Raw genomic sequence first — 22,044 nt, forward strand, 5'->3', positions numbered from 1 at the left:
GTCAAATAATGTAATAACCCACGTTGTCACATGTGATTTTATTACATTGTCTCACAAGATATTAATGAACTGGTTCTATTACATTTTCAACCCATTTAGAGCAACATTTTTATTATGTTCCAGATTCCATTATTTGGCAGTTATTACATTATTCAGATGCTGTAGATTCACCTTATTGTTCAAATAAAATTCTGGTGTCAGTGTGATCACTCATAGGAAATCTTCTCCACACAGGAAGTGATGAATCCAAACTTAAAGTAATATTCTGCTTAGTTTTAACATGGGGATTATTTGGCAACTGACCGCCATGAAAACCAGAATATAAACTAATCACCAAGATCGGATGCAGCTGGACGAGTCTGTAAAAATAAAAGTAAAAGACCCGCTCTCCCAAACAGGAACTATCTCTCCTGAACGGTATACCTCCGCTATGTTCTCTTCTAATAATAAAAATGCTATTTGGCAAAATGAGGTTCTAAAACGTCAGACCAGCAGTCAGCTGAAAATCACAGAAGCGGCATCTGTTGTTGAATATGTTCACCAATGTGTTAAATGTCAGTTTTTCAGGCCATTTTAATTCAAATGAATGGGAACATTTTTCAAACAGTTGCCTCCTACCTGCCATGTGGAGCTGCCAATGTGTGAACCAAATTATGTATTGAAGTTAGAGGCGATGGAAGTTTTGGTATTGTATATCTATATAGTATATCATATTTGGTATTTCAACAAATGCTGTGATATGATCTTATAGCGGACACCCCCTTCACTGTATGCATATATGTATTTTGTCTATGATTTGTCGATGCGTATCGGTGTACTGTCTATGAATGAATGCATCAATAGGCATATTTATTATATATACTGCATGTTTGTGTGTATGTGTGAGCTGTGTGTGTGTGTGTGTGTGTGTTCTGAATCCAGTTGCACTTTGCATTGCACAGTGTTTTTGTATCCACTTGCGAAAACATACATTTTTCATTGTTTCAGTCCAACTTACAAACATGAATAAATCATTCAAATGTGGGCGTGAGATCAAATAGAGGAAGAGATAGAGGCGTGGCTATTTACCTGCCATCCTTCTGTGTGTGTGTATGGTGTGTGTGTGTGTGTGTGTGTGAGTGTACATATCTATGAACGCTGGCCTCCCATTGGAGCAGACGGCTGGCAGGTACAGTTGGCTGGGGGCCAAGATTCCTGCAACACTGAGTCACATGGGCTGATCATTATCTCACACACACACACGCGCGCACACACACACACACACACACACACACACACACACACACACAGAGAGCAGGGAACAGGGTATTGTATGATTGCACAAGCCCTTCCCCCTCCCTCCCATCTCCCTCTCTCTCTCTTTGCTTCTCCCTCTCTCTCTCTCTCTCTCTCTCTCTCTCTTTCTCTCTCTCACACCCACACACATATACACACACACACTCACTCAGCAAGAGGGAGGCTCTTGTGTCGGTGCAGAGCTCCATTCAGAGACGGAGAGAGAGAGAGGGAGGGAGGGAGGGAGCAACGAGAAAACAAGAGAGAGCGAGGTACGACGGGAGAGAGAGAGAGAGATCGAGAGAGAGAGAGAGAGAGAGCGAGGTAAACACAGAAGAGAAGCCGGAGTCCCTTCCAGCCGCTGAAATTTTCATGCTTTCTTCCATTATTCAATCAGCGGGCAAGTGCTCCTCTCGCTCTCCCTCTTCTTCTACGCCGCTTATATTTATCACCGTTGGATCCTGCTGTGTGCATGTGTGTGTATGTGTGTGTGTGTGTGTGTGGGAGTGTGTGAGCCATTACCGCCGCTTATCACAAGGACCCTCGGACCATAATGGATATCTATTCTAGGAAGCCGTCACTGTGGGACCAGTGTGTGTCTTCAGATTGCCAGTCCAGCTAGAGGAGGGAAGCGGCTGTGTTCGAATCCAAAGCGGTCTTAATCCGTTTTTTTTAAATTCCTGCAGGTGTGAATGAGTTGGCTCGGGCTGCAATTGTTTTTTTTTTGTTATCATATATATATATATATGTTAATTCTAACCACGCCGCTGGAGTGTAATCCCGTTTCATCTGATGCTTGTGGCCAATGTTTTGCTTTTCACACTTGAACCCCTTCTGCCTTCATTTCCAGACGAGAAGGAGGAGGTGGTGCTGGGGAGTTTGCCGCTGCTCAGTTTCCGGATCGGAGGAGTCCAGCCGTCGGATAGCATCACCCGCAAGTTCGCCTTTAAGGTCAGTAGCGTCCCCCGGGTGTGAGGGGACGGGGGGGGCGGGGTGCCGGATATCTCATTTAGGATGCAGGAGCATTAGGACGCGTCTCGTTAGGAAGTATGTGTTGTGGTTGCGTTATGCAGGGGGGGGTGCAGCAGGTACCGGGTAACACCAGATGAGGGCACGTGGTTTCTGAAGGGGCGAGACGTGCAGCAGAGTGCAGAACCCTCTTCACAAAATGGGTTTATATAATGCGAGACGATGGGTCTTTCTTGGCTTATGCCATAGCAGAACTCTTTACCGTACGATATGGAACCCTCTAAGAAAGGTTCTCTATAGCAGCGGTTCTCAACCTTTTTCATATCAAGGACCCCTAATTTAGTCCACATTAGGGCCGCGGACCCCCCATTTATGAGATATTTTCTCTCTGACCCAAATCGGAGAATATTTTTATTGTCCGATATGGTTTTGGTCCAGAATCCCATGACCATCTGTATTGTAGGTAGAGAGATAACAGTGAGTAAGTTCTTGTAAATGAAATAATGGTGAATTTAACCCCCTGGAACCCCCTCAAGGACCCCTGGTGGTCCCCGGACCCCACGTTGAGAACCACTGCTCTATAGTACTATGTTCAAATGGTACATAGAACCTCTACAATGCTGTGAAGAACCCTATAAGAATACATGAAATGTTCCTAACCAGCGTTATTGAAAGGACTTTAAGAACAATGCTGGGTTCTTTAATCTGATTTACCAGGGGTTTTTTTGTTTTTTTGTTTTTTTTGTTTTTTTATCAAATCAGAGGGTTCTTCGAGTCATAATGGTTACCCTTGGATTAGGGTAAACATGAACCCTTGAAGAACCCTCCTTTTGCAGTGTGTGTGGTTGTCCTATTGCAAAACCCGGATTGATTGATGTTTGAACTTGCCTCTTGCTTCACATTGCTGTGGCTTTATGAAGGGTGTTGGTTTGGTTTTGGATGATTGATAATAGCTCACTGAGTCACATGGTATTATCTACGATTGTTTAAAAGCCCCATTGGGAATCATTTTGGGATTGGAGCCTCTTTGCCTCATCGGAGTGGGGGGTTGATGGCTCTTCTTGGCATTGGAGGGGACCTTGAAATAAGGGTTCTACTGCCTACTGACTACTGATGCAATTTTTTGGAACTGAAGTTGCCAATAGTCAATATTTTGTGCTAATATTCAAAATGTTATATATTGTTTGTCTTGTCAGGGTGGAAAAGAAACAGCATTTAGGATAGTGGTACAGTAATACAAATATGAATGCATCTGTGTGTGGAATCCAATCAAAATGTCTTAGAATCAATTCAGGTTAAGGGCTTCCCATAGACAACCAATGTAGAGTTGATCAGTATCTGTAAATCAATCAAACTGCATCATGTCTATCGTATCAGAGGTGGACCCAAGGTATTTTTGTGATATATTATATTATGTTAATGGTAATCATACAAAAACGCAATATTATGTTAAAAATTTCATATCACGATTTTTTTCAGGCAGGATCACGATCCACAGATTCTTTTTCATGTTGGTTTTTAAGACTATTTTGCAAGTTACTGAACAGTACAACCAAACTAATTTCCTTATTTAAAAAAAAATATAGCCCTACAAGGTAACAAAACTTCAAAGAAAAAAGAATAACAGACCATTTAGGCATTGTCTGCTGGTTTATTTTGTTACTTTTCAGTATGCCATGTTCAGTATGCCACTTAGTACTGTATCACTTTGAATATTAAAGTGCAAATTAACACCAGACCAGTCTTGTGAGTTTGGTACCTTTTAAGATTAAAAACCACAGAAGGGTAAAAACATGCCAGGCTGACATTTGCATGATGTAAGAACACAGCTACAACTAATAAAATTGATAATGGGTGTGTTAGATTTACAGTAAGTGTGCGAATTATCAAGCATTGACAACAGTCAATAGTATTGGTGGCACAGAGGCGGTGGGGGGCCCCCAAATCAAATTCTGCTTAGGGCCTCATAAAGGCTTGGGCCGGCTCTGGGTGGACCTCACTGACTGGACGAGATCTGGTTTTTAATAAAAGCACCCAGGACCCAGATATTGGTCTAACCCTACTTGAAATGACTGGGCCAAGACTGGTACTATGGTACTATGCAATGGGAAGACTTGGAAGGGAATACTGGAGAGTTCTGGGAACACTGACAGTGTCCGGTCAGGAATATTAGGTAATTAGCAGAACCCTAACTCTTGGCAAGCCGTCAAAGCCACATTGAGTATATTTGCTCAGTGTGTGTGTGTGTGTGTGTGTGTGTGTGTACATGCTGGGCATTGCACTGGACTTTGCACCGCAGTGTGTATCGGGCATACAAATGACCAACAGAAAGCTGATTTGAACGAAACATGCCGAGAATTGAAAGGGGAGACAAACAGCGATTGCCCTAAGAGAAAGGGCACAGAAAGAGGGATTGATAAGAGAGAGAGAAACACAGAGGCGAGAGTGTTGTGAAAGAGAGAGAGAGGGAGGACAGGGAGAGAGAGAGCGCTGTCACCGCCTATGTCTCTCGCCCTGAACGTCCCCGACTTACATAAAGCTTTGCTCAGCAGAAACAGAAACAGCAGCTAACCTACATTGCATCCACATGACGCATCGTCTTTATTCAGAACACTCGCATCCAAACAAACACGTGTCAGACGCATCTTCGCTCGCGCTACTTCTGAAGTTATTTCCGTCCCCGTTTTGTCAAAAGCTGTTGAAGTCAGCTGTCGAGATCTGAGGAAAACACAGCCTTGATTTATTCGCTAGGAACGGCGATGCTAAAAATCGTGTCTATTTCGGTCTTCGATTTTTGACGATCTCAAGAAAGAGAAACGTGTTTTATTACAGGTATACCAAACTCCCAATGAGTAAAGTCAAACTCAGAAAGCAAACTCATTGCCTCGATGTGTACAGCCTATCAGCACTCTATACTCTCTTTCAATGTTCTGAAATTATGAAGCGTAATCTGACTGGTATATCATCTATTTTTTATTTAGCCAAAGCCTAGAATTTGAAAATGGCAACGCAGTGGATGTTTCCCTGTGGTCACACAATGTAGTTTTCATGTTGTTGAAGATTGAGTCATGAATTGCTGTATTCATGAATGTGCCACACAGCTGCTATGAAGCTCTTATTCAGGTGTTACAAATATGTTAGAAAATGGAGTTTTTGAAAGTGCTTCCAACGTTTTTTTGACACGTTCACACATTTTAGACACATTTTATACACAGTTGTTTGTATGACAGAGACAGTCCTGCACCACTGGTTATATTTCTGATATCAATTCAAAACAGATTCCAAGCTGTTTTAAGATAATTTTTGGCAACGCTTTATTTTCCGGGTCCGCAATTTCCTAATAATTTCCTAGAAAGGAACTGTTTCCTGGAAATAACCATTACATTATGTATTAATTATAGGGAAAATAGAGAAACAGTTCAATGGTATTTGGTAGTTGTTAAGTACCTGGTAATTTATTTTGGAGTTTCAAAGACAGAACCATGAAATGATGCAGTAGTAATTGACCTCTGCCTATTATTTTCCAGTAAATAGTTTGTAGTTTTGCAGTTCTTTCCAGGAAACTCTTAGAAATTTACAGCATCTTATCGACTCCACCAGGCTACATCCATTTTCTATATAACTACTGCATCATTTCACGGTTCTTTCCAGGAAACTTCCTAAGAAATGAACAGTTCCTTTCTAGGAAATGAGTAGGAAATTGTGGACCCCCCAAAAAAATAAAGCGCTACCTAATTATTACCATGCCTTAATGCCATGTGAAAATGCCGTGCTCATTTTGGTGGATGTTGAACTTGCCCTCCTCCTGCACATTGCCATCCATCCACATTGCATGCTGATTATGGGGTGCAGTGTGACAGTGCTTTAGTTGTTTTGGTGTCGACACTGGCTTTCTCTGTTAGGCTGATGGCACCAGAATGGTTATGACGGCTGTGGTGACTGGGGCACCAGAGTGTGTATTTTGCCTGCTAGTCCTTATGAGGGCAATTGAAGTTAGGGCTAAACTGATATATGAGGCTGATATTGTCCCTTTATTAAAACTGGGATCCGTTCCAGTCAGTATCGTCTACCTCTGATAGGATAGATATGATGCAGTTTGATTGATTACATATTTATTGTAGAATTCATCAACACTACACTGGCTGTCAGTGGGAAGCCCTTACCCTGAATTGATTCTAACGAGACGTTTTAATCAAGGTTCCACACACATACGCATGAATATGTTTTGTTATTATCATTGCTCTTACTGCTATCCTGGGAGTTTTAATGTCCCACAGTGGTCTAAATGTTCTTTCAGAGGCTTTTCCACCCTGACAAGAATACAATTCTAGCAGTTACACTGAATACTTGGATTTGTATTTATTGATTTATTTTTGCATGAAAATGGTCAAATTGAAAGATATTGAATATTGGTATAAAATATCATCTAGTGGCAGCTTCAATCCTGTAGCAGCACTCCTTCAGTGTTTCAAAATGTGCAACTCCTGGGTAAAGTCCATGCAAAAAGCAATGAGTCTGACGCGGATAAATCTCAAGAGACCATAACTCCATTTAGAACGTTTAGTGGAAAAACAAAACAGTTACAGACTAACAAGATTCATCAATTGGCAATCATTTTCTCACTCCAATTGAGTCTAATGACGGTGAAGTCAATGTAAAGGAGCATTTCAACTAATTGGAATCTATTAGGCTATAGGCCTACATAAGAAACTATAGGAAATCTAATGTTCTATAATAATCAACGAATATGACTAGAGTACAAATTAAATATTCAATATCACTAGTATTTCAATTAACATTATTAGCTATCAACATTATTTCAAATATACAAATAAAAAAATCAGATACAACACGCTCAACTCACGATAATACCATGACAACTGGGTGCTGGATCCTTAAAGTAGTAGATAATGAAAAGGAAACTAGGACAGCACTCCAAATTGACTTTTTATTTGCCAAATGAAAAAGTCAATTTGGAGTGCTGTCCTAGTTTCCTTTTCAAAATATACAAATTACAAATATATCAAAAAATATCTTTTCCCATTTCCCATTAACATTAGCCCTCAAAAACCCATAGCGGTCGAACCCTAGTTGAAACATCCGTGAGAGGCAGTGAAGTGGCATCCAGCTGAATTCACAGATACAGGGGGTAACTAGGATGTAAATAAAACATGAGAGCGATTCCCACAAGAATCCCTGAAACGCAGAAACAGCTCCAGAACTGCACTTCGGCACAAACTCATGCCGCCGCTTAAAGATTTCTCTGTGTTCAGTACCAAGGAACATCCACTCAGTGTTTTGGTGAGGCTCGCTCCTTAAGCTGGAGTAATCCACAGCCCCACTGCTCCATTGTTGCCGTAGCTGTGAATAGCAGCAGATACTCACTCACAACAGGAGCTGTTCAAATCTGAAACCTGAAACAGCTCGGATTCCTCCGCTGGTGCAAAACTGTGACCTTATAAATGGGCTATTCATCTAATGCGGCTCCATACGCAACTGTGTGTGTGACTGAAGATGGGGGGGAAAAAAATAGAAATTAGAAAGGTAATTCATATCTTAAAGGCATACTGAGCAGAATTTTCCCCCTTGAAATGGCATAAACTCATCCAAAAATGATCCTAGTCAATCAATAGGCTACTTATGGTCCATTGGTAGTGTGTGACAGTGTGTGTGTCTGCAGAGAGTCTGACTTCTTCATGTTAGGGGCTAGAGGGTGGGGGTGGAGTGGGTTGGTGGGAGGGAAACAAGGGAAATCGAGGGGGGGGGGATCTGTTGTAGTACACTTTGCTGTGTTTGCCTTGTGTCACTTTTGTGACTGTTATGGTGCTCCCCCTTCCTTATATACACAATACATAATTGATCACAAAAAGTTGTGTTTACGAGTCACAACCAGCAAAATCCTACTCAGTGTACCTTTAAAAATATTCTGAATTAACATTATCATTTCGAATTCATCGTAGCTGTCCCTTAAATCTCTCCTTTTCTCCTTATCGTCCCACCGTTTAACGGCAAATTGCGTTAGGTGTTTTCTGTATCTCCAGTGATGGAGTGGCAAATAAAAAGGAGGGTAAACTATCTCCTTACATCCTGTCGGTGATCATCACAAGGGATTACAGTCACCAATAAGAGATACACATCTTTTTCTTTGTTTTATTTTTTTGTTCAGAAATGTATTCATTTATGCTTTCCAAAAAGACTCCACATTCATATGGATTTGAAAAGTTTGCTGCTGCTTACTGTGATGTTCTGTAGACTATGAATTGACCTCATATCAGACTAAAAGGTGGCAAACTCTATTCTACAACTTAGATGGGGGGTAAAGTGAGTTCAGGTATGTTTACCCGCCATTACAACTCACTGCTGGAGGTTATCGTCCTCCGGCAGCGAGTTGCTTTGAAGACGGCAAATTAGAAAAAGGCTGGAGCTCCGTCTCAGAGGCAGGCCGTGTTTGCTTACTTTATCATTTACGCAACACGCACAAACCAGTCGTGAGGATTCTGTTTGAGGCAGCCAAGGAGGCGCAGGTATTTACAGCATAGTCAATCTGGGTTTAGGGTGTAGCACATGATAATGAAAAATCAAACAAGCCTCGTTTCTGGTCTACCGAAGAATACAGTAGATCAGCCACGATTAATTCAAAATTCTGCTGCTCGAGTGCTGACTCAGACCATAAGGAGGGCACACATTACGCCTATTTTAAAGTCTTTTTTTTTTTTTTTTTTTTAACAAAAACGTGACATAAATCACCAGAAGACAAACAAACAATAAACACAAATCAAAGTCACACTGAAACAAACCAAAATAATAAACACAAACACATACCATATATCATCACAACATATATCAGTAGGCCTAACAACCGAAATAAGTAACAAAACATTAGAGAAGAAAAAAAGAAAAATTCAAATTCTACACTTAATGTTTTTTTTTTTTTACTTAAATACAAACTTCTTACCAGCCTTTCGCTTCAATAAACCTTTCCCACCTTTCTAAATGTTTTTTAACGTCATCATTTATGTTTGCAGTATATCCTTCCAGAATAAAATGACGTTTAATGAACATTCCAAATTGATTGATATTCAAGGAATCCACATCAGCAGCTTTTTAAGCAGCAACATTTTACTGTTGATCATTATTATTTATTTTATTCTATTTTATTTTATTAACATTTTACTGTTTTGCTATAATCAATTTATTTTGTGTAGTATTTCATAATTTTATTTTAATTGTATCTTATCTTTTATTATCTTAACTACCCATCTTTTATTGTTGTCTTATTCAATTAACTTTTTGGGGTTTTTGGTTGTTTTGGTGTGCATTAGTCTCTAAATCCATTTTTCACATCCTGCATTTTTTCAATCGCTTGTAAAGCACTTTGAATTGAATTGATTTGTTTGAAAGGTGCTATATAAATAAAGTTTGATTGATTGATTGATTGGTTGTAGCCTTCCTAAAGATGCTACAGTTCACGGTGCATTGACGCTGCTCGAAAAGCTTCTTGTGGTCAGTCCTTAGGGCTTTGTTTTGTCTCGGAGCTTTCGGTGATTACTCAGGTATGTGGTCCTAAGTGTACAGGCAGACAGCATGACTATCAGTTACATAATGACAGAGGTGGCAATAGCCTGCTGTGGTTTCGTTTCTTTACTGTCACATAGAAAAATGTAAAAGAAAAGGATACAATATATAAACTCTCCAGGGGCTTGAAAAGTGACATTCTCCAGACAGCATATTACAAAAAATAATTACAGCAATGTAAAATACACAATTTAAATGTATCTATAGATAAGTTTAGACATAGTAAAAAACAGAGACATAGTTCAGCATAGTACTTGACAACAATGCATCCCATAACACCCATCTATTACACAAGTATAAACAATCAGTCAGTCACACACACACACCAAGAATACTCATTCATAATACATGCAAGTATACACAAACACTATCATTAACAGACTAAGAGTAGACACTCATGTGATATGGCTTAGAGTTGTACACACAAATATACACACAAATAATGTTATGACAAGGAAAATAATGGTTGGACCCAGCTTATATAGGGGTGGTTGGTTGAGAACTGTGGCCAGTCCTCTGTTTGTTGCAGTACAGAGTATGGTGGGCCCAAGTAGCGTCTCCTCTCACGGGACGGGATCCCTCGGGGCGTCGTAGAGGTGGGGCTCGGATAGTTTTGGTAGTTTGACTCCGGTCCTGTCCCAACATGCTGCCTCCCAACGCTGGCTGGTGATTCCTGTCCAACCGCTTCTGCTCACGACTGCCAGTTCAAAATGACCCATAGACTAGAAAGAGACAATGCAATGGGGAGGTAATGAGAGTCTACAGCCTCTGACCCTGTTGATACCTGTCTGGGAATTCCACAAGTACTCTTAAAGATGGATTGGTCTGAATTTTTTTTTTTTTTTTTACAGGTTGGGGTTAATTCTGTGGAGATAAATCTCTGTCTAAACAAATTCCACATGAACATGAAAAGCATTTTGAAATCTGTCAATCCTAAAATCATGATTTGCATGATTGCAACTCAAATTCTGCATGAACAACATGTCATGTGACACTGGACCCCATACCTGCTTACTCATTGAAAGTTACTTTGGATTAAAAAAAAGAAAAAACATCACATAAACCTAAATGTAAAATAAGTAACTAGGTCCTCATATCCAATGTATAATGAAAAAAACTACCAATTGATGGATTTTTGTCTTGTTTTTACATCTTAAACCTTGAGATTGTGCCCACGTTCAATTTCTAGACCCTGAGCTTTCGATAGTGTTAAGCAGCTCACAACTCATTAAAGTGGTTCACACGTATGAGAAAGCTATCATAGACATTCTGCAGAAAAACAGGAGTGACTTCCAGTGAAACCAAACTGTTAACTGAGAGGGAGCCGAGGAGTGTTGTTTACCGTCTGAGGCTCGGGGAGTGAGCTGTCGAAACCTGATCGCACCCGCAGCTTTATCCTGCACCGGAGAGAGGGGAGAGGCAGAGGTGTGGCCATAGCCGAGAGGCGATATTTATGAATATGAATATAAGAAGTTTCCCTCTCTCTCTCTCTTTTGAGTTTGAGTTTTCTCGGGGCAGCAATCGCTCTGCTGCAAGAAAAAAAACCCTGCAGGACGCTTTTAAGAGTGTTATGAAGATTGTACCTGCAGATCTCGGGTTATAATTCAATTTCTGGGTTTGAAATGGATTCTGAAAATCGTGACTTTTATGATTCAGATTCAATTCATATGTGGTTTGTTTTGGGCACATATAGTAGACTTGTAGAAAGCTTAACAGGTAGCAGCTTCACCCGACTGGCCTTGTTACCCCCTTCCTCGGTCAGGGTGAATTATTAAACAGGAACATTAGCTGGTGTGTGTGTGTGTGTGTGTGTGTGTATATATATGGGTGTGTGTGTGTGTGTGTATGTATGACTCAACAGGCAGAGTCATAGGACTGGGTTACACCTACAGGTGTGTATGTTTCTGTGTTTGTGTGTGTGTGTGTGTGTGTGCAGCAGAGCTATCAGGTGGCTTTTGTGCTACTTCCTGTTCGCCGCTGTATTCATCCCCCTGGCTCACCGGTTTGCCCCGCCACCCGATCCCCTCCCGAACAGAGGATTAGAGAATACTAAGGTTGGAGAAATAGATCAATTTTAGTGATATATGGGACTGAGATTGCGGGAGATCCTTTGCTCCAGCCCTGATATGATGGAGGTTCCTCCCTGATCACATGGTTTTATTATTATTATCTTGTACCAGATGTCTGACCGGAGAAGCCATTCCAGTGTGGAGTGGGAGGATTTTACTCACCCTGCCTTAAAGCTGCTAACCCACCTAAAATACTTTTTTGGTATGACTTTCAGTGGAGTTTTAATGTCCCATGAAGCGGAATGCATGGATTTATTTGGCATGAAAATGTTAAAATTTAAAAAAATATTGAATATCGGCACAAAATATCAGCAGCAAATGTCAGCAGCTTCAGTCCAAAAACATCGGTATCACTATTAGCCTTCAAAATCCATATTGAAGGAAACCTTGAAGATACCTACATGTCTGTATGCATGCAAATGTGTGTGTGTGTGTGTGTGTGTGTGTGTGTGCCCATTCTCGCCATCAGGCATCTGTGTGTATGAAATGTTTACAACACAACTGCATTGTGCATGATGCCGTCAATGTGTTTTATTCGGAAGTCTCACAGACACACACGCTCACACACACCACACACACACACACACACACACACACGCACCATACCAAGGTTCAAGGACCATACCAAGATAGAGATGTCACTGTGGTGTGAGAAATTCGCAGATCGGGGTCTTCTCACAGCTCACTCAGGCTTCTGGCACAGCTGTGTGAATCTGCTCAGCGGTCTGTTTACATGTATAAGAAGGAGCCAGAGCTGGAGCTGCTTTATCCCTATAGCCCATGTTATGTGCTAATGTCTCTTTTGGACTCATGGGATAGAGAAATAACCCCCAAAACCTCTTTGTCCTGAGGTACACATACCTGACACAGATGGTATCCATGGGTGTCAGCCGGGTACGGCAAGGTGTGACACTCTCCATAACTTAACTTAAGTGGTTCTCAACATGGGGTCCGGGGACCACCAGGGGTCCTTGAGGGCATTCCAGGGGGTCCCCAGCAAATTAATGAATTGTTAAACTTCATTATTTCATTTATAAGAACAATTATAGAATGTAGAATAATGACTGTTTTGATGATAGTTATCTCTCTACCTACAATTCAGATAGTCATGAAATTCTGGACAAAATCATATTTAACAATAAAAAAATATTCTCAGATTTGGGTCCAAGACAGAAAATCTCAGCAAATGGGGGTCCATGGCCCTAATGTGGACTAAATTAGGGGTCCTTGATATGAAAAAGGTTGAGAACCACTGACTTAACCAGTCTAGTCAAAAACTGTCAAAATGTGATCTTGCAGATTTTCGCATTATAATTGAGAGTGATGATCCAGCAGAAATCACCAGAAAGTTATTTGAAGGCCATATCTAAAAAAAAAACAAAACACACTCATCACATAGACCAATAATTATATCTATGTATGTGTAACATGTGAGTGGGCTTGGATGTTTTGGTGGTAAATGATATTAACTGCAGGGACTTTGCATAGCTTTGGGTTTAGTGAAGTGTATAAGGAATTTATAACAACACAGATTGCACTGCCTGCAGCAAAATTCAAACAACATCAAAGGTAGAGACAAAATGTGTTTGTATTTTACTAGTGTTGTCAATGTTGCAGTGCTGCTGTTAGCATTTTGAAAGCCGTGTTACAGTAGTATGTGTGTGTGTGTGTGTGTGTGTGTGTGTGTGTGTGTGTGTGTGTGTGTGTGTGAGGATAGCCAGGGTAGCATTTCAATAGCCTGCATTGACTGGTGTTGCATTTTAAATGGTTGCATTGACTGCATTTCCTGCGGGCTAGGCTTGGCTAGATGAAAATACACACCCACACACACACACACACACACACACACACACACACACGCCCTGCTTCAGAATAGTGTTGATAGAATATTGATGAGGGGAGGCAGGGTTTATATAAGAGCAGAGTCTTGCGGTCATCATCATATAGCTTATCTTTCTCCTCCAGGTCTGAACCGCAAATTATAAACACTGTCAGTACATCTAGATGTGTGTGTGTGTGTGCATGTACACACACACTCACACATAAATACACGCTGTATATTCATAGCAAGCACTTATGAATGTCATGACAGAGATTTCCTGCCCTGCAGACAATCAGATAATTTCCAGTGTGTTTCAACTGTTTGACATGTTAAAGCGGCTCCGTGTGTCACTTCAGCATCTACATTCATTTTGAGATGTTATTATATAATTACAGTAAACAAATGAGACCCATCACAGAGAGGATTCTAACAGCTTCTAACAGCTGCTACACCAGTGATTCTCAACCTTTTTCCTATCAAGGACCCCTAATGTAGTCCACATTAGAGCCACGGACCCCCATTTGATGAGATTTAGTCTCTTGAACCCAAATCTGAGAATATTTTTATTGTCAGATATGATTTTGTCCAGAATTCCATGACTATCTGTATTGTAGGTAGAGAGATAACAGAGAAACTATGATCAGAACAGTCATTCTTCTACATTCTATAATTGTGTTCACTTCTTGTAAATGAAATAATGCTGAAGTTTAACAATTCATCAGTTTGCTGGGGACCCCCAGGGACCCCCTCAAGGACCCCTGGCGGTCCCCGGACCACTGCGCTACACTGCATTTGACACTTGGATTTGGCGGGAAATCTGCTGGACCGCTTTATGGCACACAGGAAGAGGGCGCTGTTCTTCCGGTGTAATTTGACTTTTTTTGATTGGCAGTTCTGCAGTTTCTGGCAGCAGATGGTGGAAGGAGTAAAAAGGCCGATGGGGAAATCACTTCCAACATGTTTAGCTCTTCAGCAAAGCCAAAGGCGCCAGGGAGGGGGAGGAAGGACAGGAAGCAATGGGGTTTATGGGAAAAGTTGTCATAATTTTGAGAAAAACTAGCACTAACAATTCCACTGCCATGAGATAGAGCCTACCAATCGTCTCCACCATGGTCTCATTTGTTTAGGGAAATTATACCAAGGTAGCACTATTAATAAGACAATGATATACTGATGGCTAAAAATGATTAAAAAAAAACGACTGGCTGATTACATAACTGGTTTTATTTCTCTTTATCTTTTGTGGACTGGTTGTATAACTATATGAATGTTAATTAGGGTGGAGCAGTGCTGAAAAAGAGCATAAGAATATACATATTTTAGGTTAGACCAATATATTAATTTGCTGATATTGTCCCTTTATTAAACTGGGATGTGGTCCAGTCAGTATCATCCACCTGTCACAAGATGGATATGATGCAGTTTGACTGAGTAAATAATTTATTGTAGAATTGATCAGCACTACACTGGTTGCCTATGGGAAATCCTTAGCCTGAACTCATTCTAATGAGACATTTTGATCAGATTTTGAGTATAAGTATGGATGAATATATTTTTTTTTATATTTTTATTATTAGTACTAGTAGTATTGTTGCTATTATTATAGAATTTTTTGGCATGAACATTTTTTTTCGAATGGAAATCTACGATATCATGAATATCATCAGCATCATATCGGCATCAATATCCCATATCTGTAAAATGATCTGTGACACATTGGGTAAATAGAAGTTCAGAACAGTGTAGGTCCACACCTTGGCCCTAAGTGATAAGATGTCCTCTGCTGCTCAGCACTGGGAACAAATAGTCCGTTTTTCCACAGCACTCTGGGTTCGTAGAGCACGGCGTTTATGGTCAGGTCACATTCCCTTCAGGGGTTAGAGGGTCCATTCTTACCTCTGGGTGCAGATATGGAGGACAGAGACTGCCTGGGTGCAGATATGGGATGGGGAGGAGCGTGAAGAGAAACAGATAGTGAGCTATGCATATCTGCCAACATTAGGCTGTGAAAAAGAGGGAGATTTTCTTACTAATGGATATACATTGTCTATTGTCGGGCTATTTTCTGGTGCGTTGTATACATTTATTGTACAATATACTTGCATTTATGACCTCTCACAGAGATTAATAGCCTCTGTAATCAAATAACAGAATGAAATGCAGTATGAAATGTAAAAAAAAAGCACTTAAAATATCAAATAGGACCCTACCAAAGTAGTTTGTTTACCATGGTAGTTTCCATTTCCACTTTCCAGTAACTAAGAAAAAATCTGTTTCTATACCAGATAAGCAAGCATTCAGTCAGTGTGGATATTTCCAGATTATGTCACTTGGTTTATACAAAATAGTTAGTAAATAGCTATTACATCTACAAGTTTGCTGATGTGGCTAGTGGTTAGAAAGGGGAAGGTCTCGCACCAAGTGGACTGACATTTGGAAGCGTATTTCTTCTTCTTGGGACCAGTTCCATCCATTTTCTAATCAAAAACGTTGAGACCCATTTGTGTATTTCATGATGTGACATACAAGAGCACAGTGAGATACCCTCGGGGTTGGATAATCCCTTTTTTCATCAATCGTATTTTAAAAAAAACTTTTCCTTAGACACTGGAAATCTACCAAACCTCCAACACTACAACATTGGAAAAAATGAAATGCTTTATTATTTAAATATAGAAAAGATAATAGCCGTAGAAAATGACAAAATAGCACAAGACCACTCAGCCATCTCGACAGCCAGTCTGCAGGGAAAAACAAGTGTAACGAGAAAAACAAAAACAAAATAGGGTTACTGTTATCCTTATGATTCCAGACTTTTTCACACGCTGTGCTTTCATGTGTGTGTTCATCTGTCTCCGAGTATATTTATCTATTTATACTGTGCCACACTCGTCTTCTCGCCCCTCTGCCGCTATCCCTCTCCCCTCTTCATCCCTCGCTCAGGGCCGGTGGTTGTTTTTGTGCTCGTTCCCTTGTCCTTACCCTGCCTTATCTGATCTGTGTGTGCGTGTGTGTGTGTGTGTGTGTGTGTGTGTGTGTATGTCCCGCATGGCACTGTAACCTTGTCTCACAGGACAGTGAGTGGACATTGGCACCTCAGATTTGCTTTCTCCCTTCAATATTTGCTGTATTTTTCCACGGCCAGAGAAATGTGTGGTTTTTTTTTTTTTTTTTGTGTTTAATCTCACAGTATTCATGAAAGCTGCATCATTATAAATCCTTCAATGCAAAGACGAGGGTTCGAAGCATTTGAGACACTGAAGTAAATGAGTAAAACGAGTAACTGTAAAGCAACATGATTGCCAGAGGCCTTTGGTGAGTTCCTAGAATCGAACCCTTTTTTTTAGATGATGCCTTTTCGTATTACAGAGGAAATTACTGGAGGCATCATTAATACTTTATACCTTCTTAGGGAGATACTGCATCTGTTGTTGTTGTCACTCTCAAGCTACCCGCCTCTTAGCCGGTGCCTGCTTAGGTTTCGAAACCATTTCTACCACTCGGAAGTTGGAAAACTTAAACTTAAAAAATTGGCTCAAATTTAATCAAAGTAATGTAATGAGAAAATCCACCCAGCAGCAATGCATGAGACTCCCTGGTTTTGCCCGTACCAGCCCCATGTGGTCAGGAACAAGTGGGCAGTTTTTTGTTGATTGGCTGTTCATGACTTAGTGATGGTAGGTCTGGGACTTTATTATACACGTATCCTGTTTCAGGGTTGTTTTTTCTATTAACTGAGTAGTTTGAGCCCTCTGTTTACAGGGTGTCCACAGGGTCTTAAAAAGTATTAAACGGTAATAAATCAATTTAGTGAAAATTAAGGCCCTTAAAAGAGTATTAAAAAGTCTTAATCGCCATTTTATGAGGTATTACATTTTGTAGCTATTTTTTCCAATGTATTTGTCCAAAGAGTTTGTGTGCTAAAAGTTTGCGTGAATTTATTTATTTTGCTCCTCACAACAACTACAACAAACTACAACCGGAAACAGTAATGCATAACCCGGAAATTAAGAGACGCCCTCTTGTGGGCGGCCTATCTGAATTCTGTTGTATTGATACAGTGGTCCATAGAAGTTATCGCAAACTAAGACTGTTTAGTTTTGCAATCTCAAAATCAATGTATAGTAAATGTAAGTTAAAGGTGTCACTGATGTAACCGGTTACAGCTCAAAGTGGCGTTGAGGTCTGAAAATATATTGAAAAGGTCTTAAAAGGTATTGAATTTAACTTCAGCATTCCTGCATATACCCTGATTTACATAGAGCATTCATTAGTCCGTAATTGTTTTTTTTTATTTATGTGCATCTTCATTTATTAATCTGGTTTGTCTTTTTATATAGTCTCTTGCTATATGTTTCCGGTCTTGGGCATTCAGTTTTATATATTCATTACTTTTCAGCTTGTGACACCAGCCATTGTTTTTTCTGATTATTATTTCTGATTATATATTATCATATTGACAGTACAGACATAATTTGTCTTTAGTTTGATAAAGATTGATCGAAAAACATGTCAAATTGTCAATTTATGAAACTATTTGCAGCTAGATGTTTTGATCTGCTGTACGCTCAGCTTTCATGATATCATAACAATTTATTGTATTTTTTATGAATTAAGTATGATGATTTTTTTTGCTGTAAACAGAGGGGGGGCGACTTCAGAATCGGGGGCAGGTACCAGTGTACGAAAGATTTATCTCACTTCAGCCGACATATGGCTGACTTGATGAATTTTTGAAGTTTTGATTTTAATATATGTGGAGATTTGGTTATTATGCAATAAGGCATGCCCACTTTCATCAGTCACGACCAGATTTCATTAAGTCGAACAAAATCTGACATGCTCACACACAGACCCACACTTTAAACAGTATGATACATCCTATTTGTTTTAGTGTCAGAAAGTTACATATTGTAGCTTTAAGCTCAATGGCATGAACTTCAATTCTCAGTTCAGGGACATCTAGAGAGAGAGTGCAATATTGTGTGTGTGTGTGTGTGTGTGTGTGTGTGTGTGTGTGTGTGTGTGTGTGTGAGAGAGACAGATTGGGTGACAGGGACCGAGAGGGATGCAATGCCAACGGACCTGAGGCCATGTTTGACTACTCAGGCACACCATGTACTGGAGGCGTTTACACACACACACACACACACACACACACACACACACACACACACACACACACACACACGCACGCACACACGCACTTACACAAACATGGGCACATGCACAGTGCACATTGCACATTTCCTCATGGACACACTTGTGGACAGGTGCAGGTGTGTGACAGACTCACTTGGCAGGTACACACACACACACACACACACAACATGCACACACACACACACACACATAGACACACACTTAACAGTTTAACAGGAGGCTTTTTGCAGAGTGTGTTAATGGAACCTGAGGAGGCTAATGGAGAAAATGTTTACTGTACATTTCCAGGAGAATGGATTTGACATTTGAACACTCACAAACACATGTAGATGGATGGATGGATGGATGGATGGATGGATGGATGGATGGATAGATGGATAGATAGATAGATAGATAGATAGATAGATAGATAGATCAATCATATCAGAGACGACACTGATTTGAACAATAATAATCATCATAATAATAGGAACAATAATAATATGTATAATAATACCCTTTGTTTTTGTCTGTATTATGTATTTATTTTTTAATTATTATTATCATTATTATTATTCAGAGGAAAGAGGAGGAATGGTGAGAAAGAAAGACGACAAATGTCAAATCCATTTTCTCCTCCCTCCATCCTCCTCCTCCTCCTCCTCCTCCTGACTGAATGAATGGATGAACGGAGCGGATGATAAAGGGGGGGGGGGGGGGGATGTCACATGTAATATACCAACCCCCACTTCCCACCCCCCACCCCCCCCAACCCGGTTGCTAGGTTACTATCGGCTGTCACTACGCGGCAATTTCAGCCAATTGCATCACCTCCCTGTGACCGTTTTGGGGGGCGGGGCCTCGATACATTCCACCGTGGAAGGAAGTGACTTGTGCGTTTCTCAGTGACATCATTTCCTCCTGTTCCCCTATGGCAATTACACCCCTCCTCCACACACACATACACATACACACACATGCACCTACACACACTGATGCAAAGGATAGAGCAGGGATTTGGTTACTTAATTATACTGTATTTAATCATGTCACCCATTGTAACTGAAGCTTTGGCAATATTGTTAGTATTAACATGCCAGTAAAGCCTATTGAATTGAATTGAACTGAATTGAACTGTTGAACTGAGAGAGAGAGAGAGAGAGATTGAGAGAGAGAGAGATCACCAAATGAGGAGACACATTCCTAGGCATGCACACACAAACACCCACACACACACACACACACACGCACACACCCACACACACACACACACACACACATCGTTTGTCTTCAGTCACTGCTGCTATCATCACCAGCCAAGGGCAAATATAGAGCTAATCTGGCACACACACACACACACACAAACACACACACACCAAAAAATATTTTGGTCTATTTAGTCATTTTTACATATTTCCATTGTCTGAAACAAACAAGTGAGTTAACGATCCACATGAGGAAGCAGTACCAGGATACAGCAAAGAACAATGTGACACAGTAAATAACCTGGAAACTGGTGGGACAAGTGAAAATGATAGTGGGGTGTGGTGTGGTGTTACTGCGGCCAGGCTGGGACAGTTAAGACTGTGTGTGTGTGTGTGTGTGTGTGTGTGTGTGTGTGTGTATGTGCATGATCCCTGGCCTTTCACACCGGACCCGGAAATATAAAGCGTCACCCATTATTCACACGAGCAACAAATCAGGATATTGAAAATGAGGTTTGGGATTGACATGCAAACATTTGGGAACTGTCGTATTCTAACGCATCTTCAGTATTCATATTTTCATCAATTTCTGTCTATACTCTTGTTGTATTTGAAGTTTTCCACTGGCTTTCACACCGAACTGCTTTTTTTATTGGCTCAAGGCGTCAAATAGCAAACGCCTTAAAGTGAAACATTTACCGTAAGATAAATATCTCGGCTTGATTTGTTGATTTTTGTTGGACTTGTATACAAATGTGCGGTTTGCTAGCCAATGCCTTATGCAAAGACTTCTATTATTCACACACACCTGCGGAATATCTCAAAAGGATGTTGGAGAGGTTTAATGTGCAGTCTTGGCAGGATGTCTGCAGGTCCTGAGAAAGTCTTAAAATTGTCTTTTTGAATTTGATGACAGTGTTCAAGGCCTCAAAAGTCCTTGAACACTTAAACGCAGCCTTTCAGCCTTAAAGTCAATTTTAGAGGCTTTAATGCTGCCCTGTTTTTTTTTTTCCAAGTGAGAAATAAGCCCAGTCAGGCAGACCTGTATTCTTGACAGGACTGACATTTGTATTCATTTTCAGTGGTGAAATTGGTCATACATGTCATTAAAAATGTCTTTAAAAAAAAGTCTGATTTAGCTTTATGGCTTTATGAAACTTGCAGATATGTTGTTTTAGATGCAAGAGTGGAGATTGTTGGGTTTGGGAAGGTTTTCAGCTGTGCATTTCAAAGTCTATGCTGTAATAATTACTCTTAATCCATTGCAGATTCACACGTTATCTGAATCTCTCATGACATGTTTTGCATATTTTTTTTTTTTTTTTTTAGGTTAAAGTAATATTCACGTTCATTCCCAACACTTCCTTATGCAATATGAATATTTGTCAGGTTATCACATGACATGAATGCCACTAAGGCCAGACATTGGACTCCTTTTTTTTTTTTTTTTATTGAATTGAAGCTTATTCTATTGCTGCACTCATTCTAAGTCACTCTAAGATCAGTGTAAACAAATGGTGTCCAAGTCCAACTTCTTGGTCTGTGCTGCCCCCGTGTGGCGTGTTTGTGAAATTACACTAAATGCGTGTTCTCATTGTTGATGGGGGTTTCCTCAATGTCTGAGAGATTTCCTCCTTCTATAAAGCAACCAACCACTCATACACACAGCCACAGCCTTAGAGGAACATATTATGAGGTTTCTAACATTACTACACTGCAGAGTATCTGGTATCCTCACTGTAACCACACCTACACAAGACCATACAGGTGGCCCCATCAGTGTGCACTCAATCACCTTTGCCACCTTCACCCTTAACCTTTCATCCCTCACTCTCTCCTCTCCATCCCCCCCATTGTCCATCCCTGTGAGGACCCTCGGGCCCTAGCTGTCCTCCACTGTGCCTGTGGTATAAATGTACAGCAGGTATAGTGTTGAACTTTTATCGCCCTTCTGTTTATCCCTGTGTCCAGTGTTGGATGGCTGCAT

General features: G+C 40.5%; 1 protein-coding gene across 1 annotated transcript in view; it reads left to right on the plus strand.

Moving 5' to 3' along the window:
• LOC139639149 (pleckstrin homology domain-containing family A member 6-like) overlaps positions 1-22,044 on the plus strand; it is a gene marked incomplete at its 3' end in the record, with an annotated part of 47,008 nt that overhangs the window by 19,546 nt on the left and 5,418 nt on the right. The window contains exon 5 of the mRNA XM_071513216.1: positions 2,126-2,226. Coding sequence (XP_071369317.1) covers positions 2,126-2,226 — 101 coding nt within the window. The remainder of the gene's footprint in view (positions 1-2,125; positions 2,227-22,044) is intronic.

This window comes from Centroberyx affinis, unplaced genomic scaffold, assembly GCF_046629955.1.
Source record: "Centroberyx affinis isolate AG114_WGS23_722 - 3 ecotype Tasmania unplaced genomic scaffold, CSIRO-AGI_Caff_v1 ptg006875l_1, whole genome shotgun sequence".
Taxonomy (NCBI): Eukaryota; Metazoa; Chordata; class Actinopteri; order Beryciformes; family Berycidae; genus Centroberyx; species Centroberyx affinis.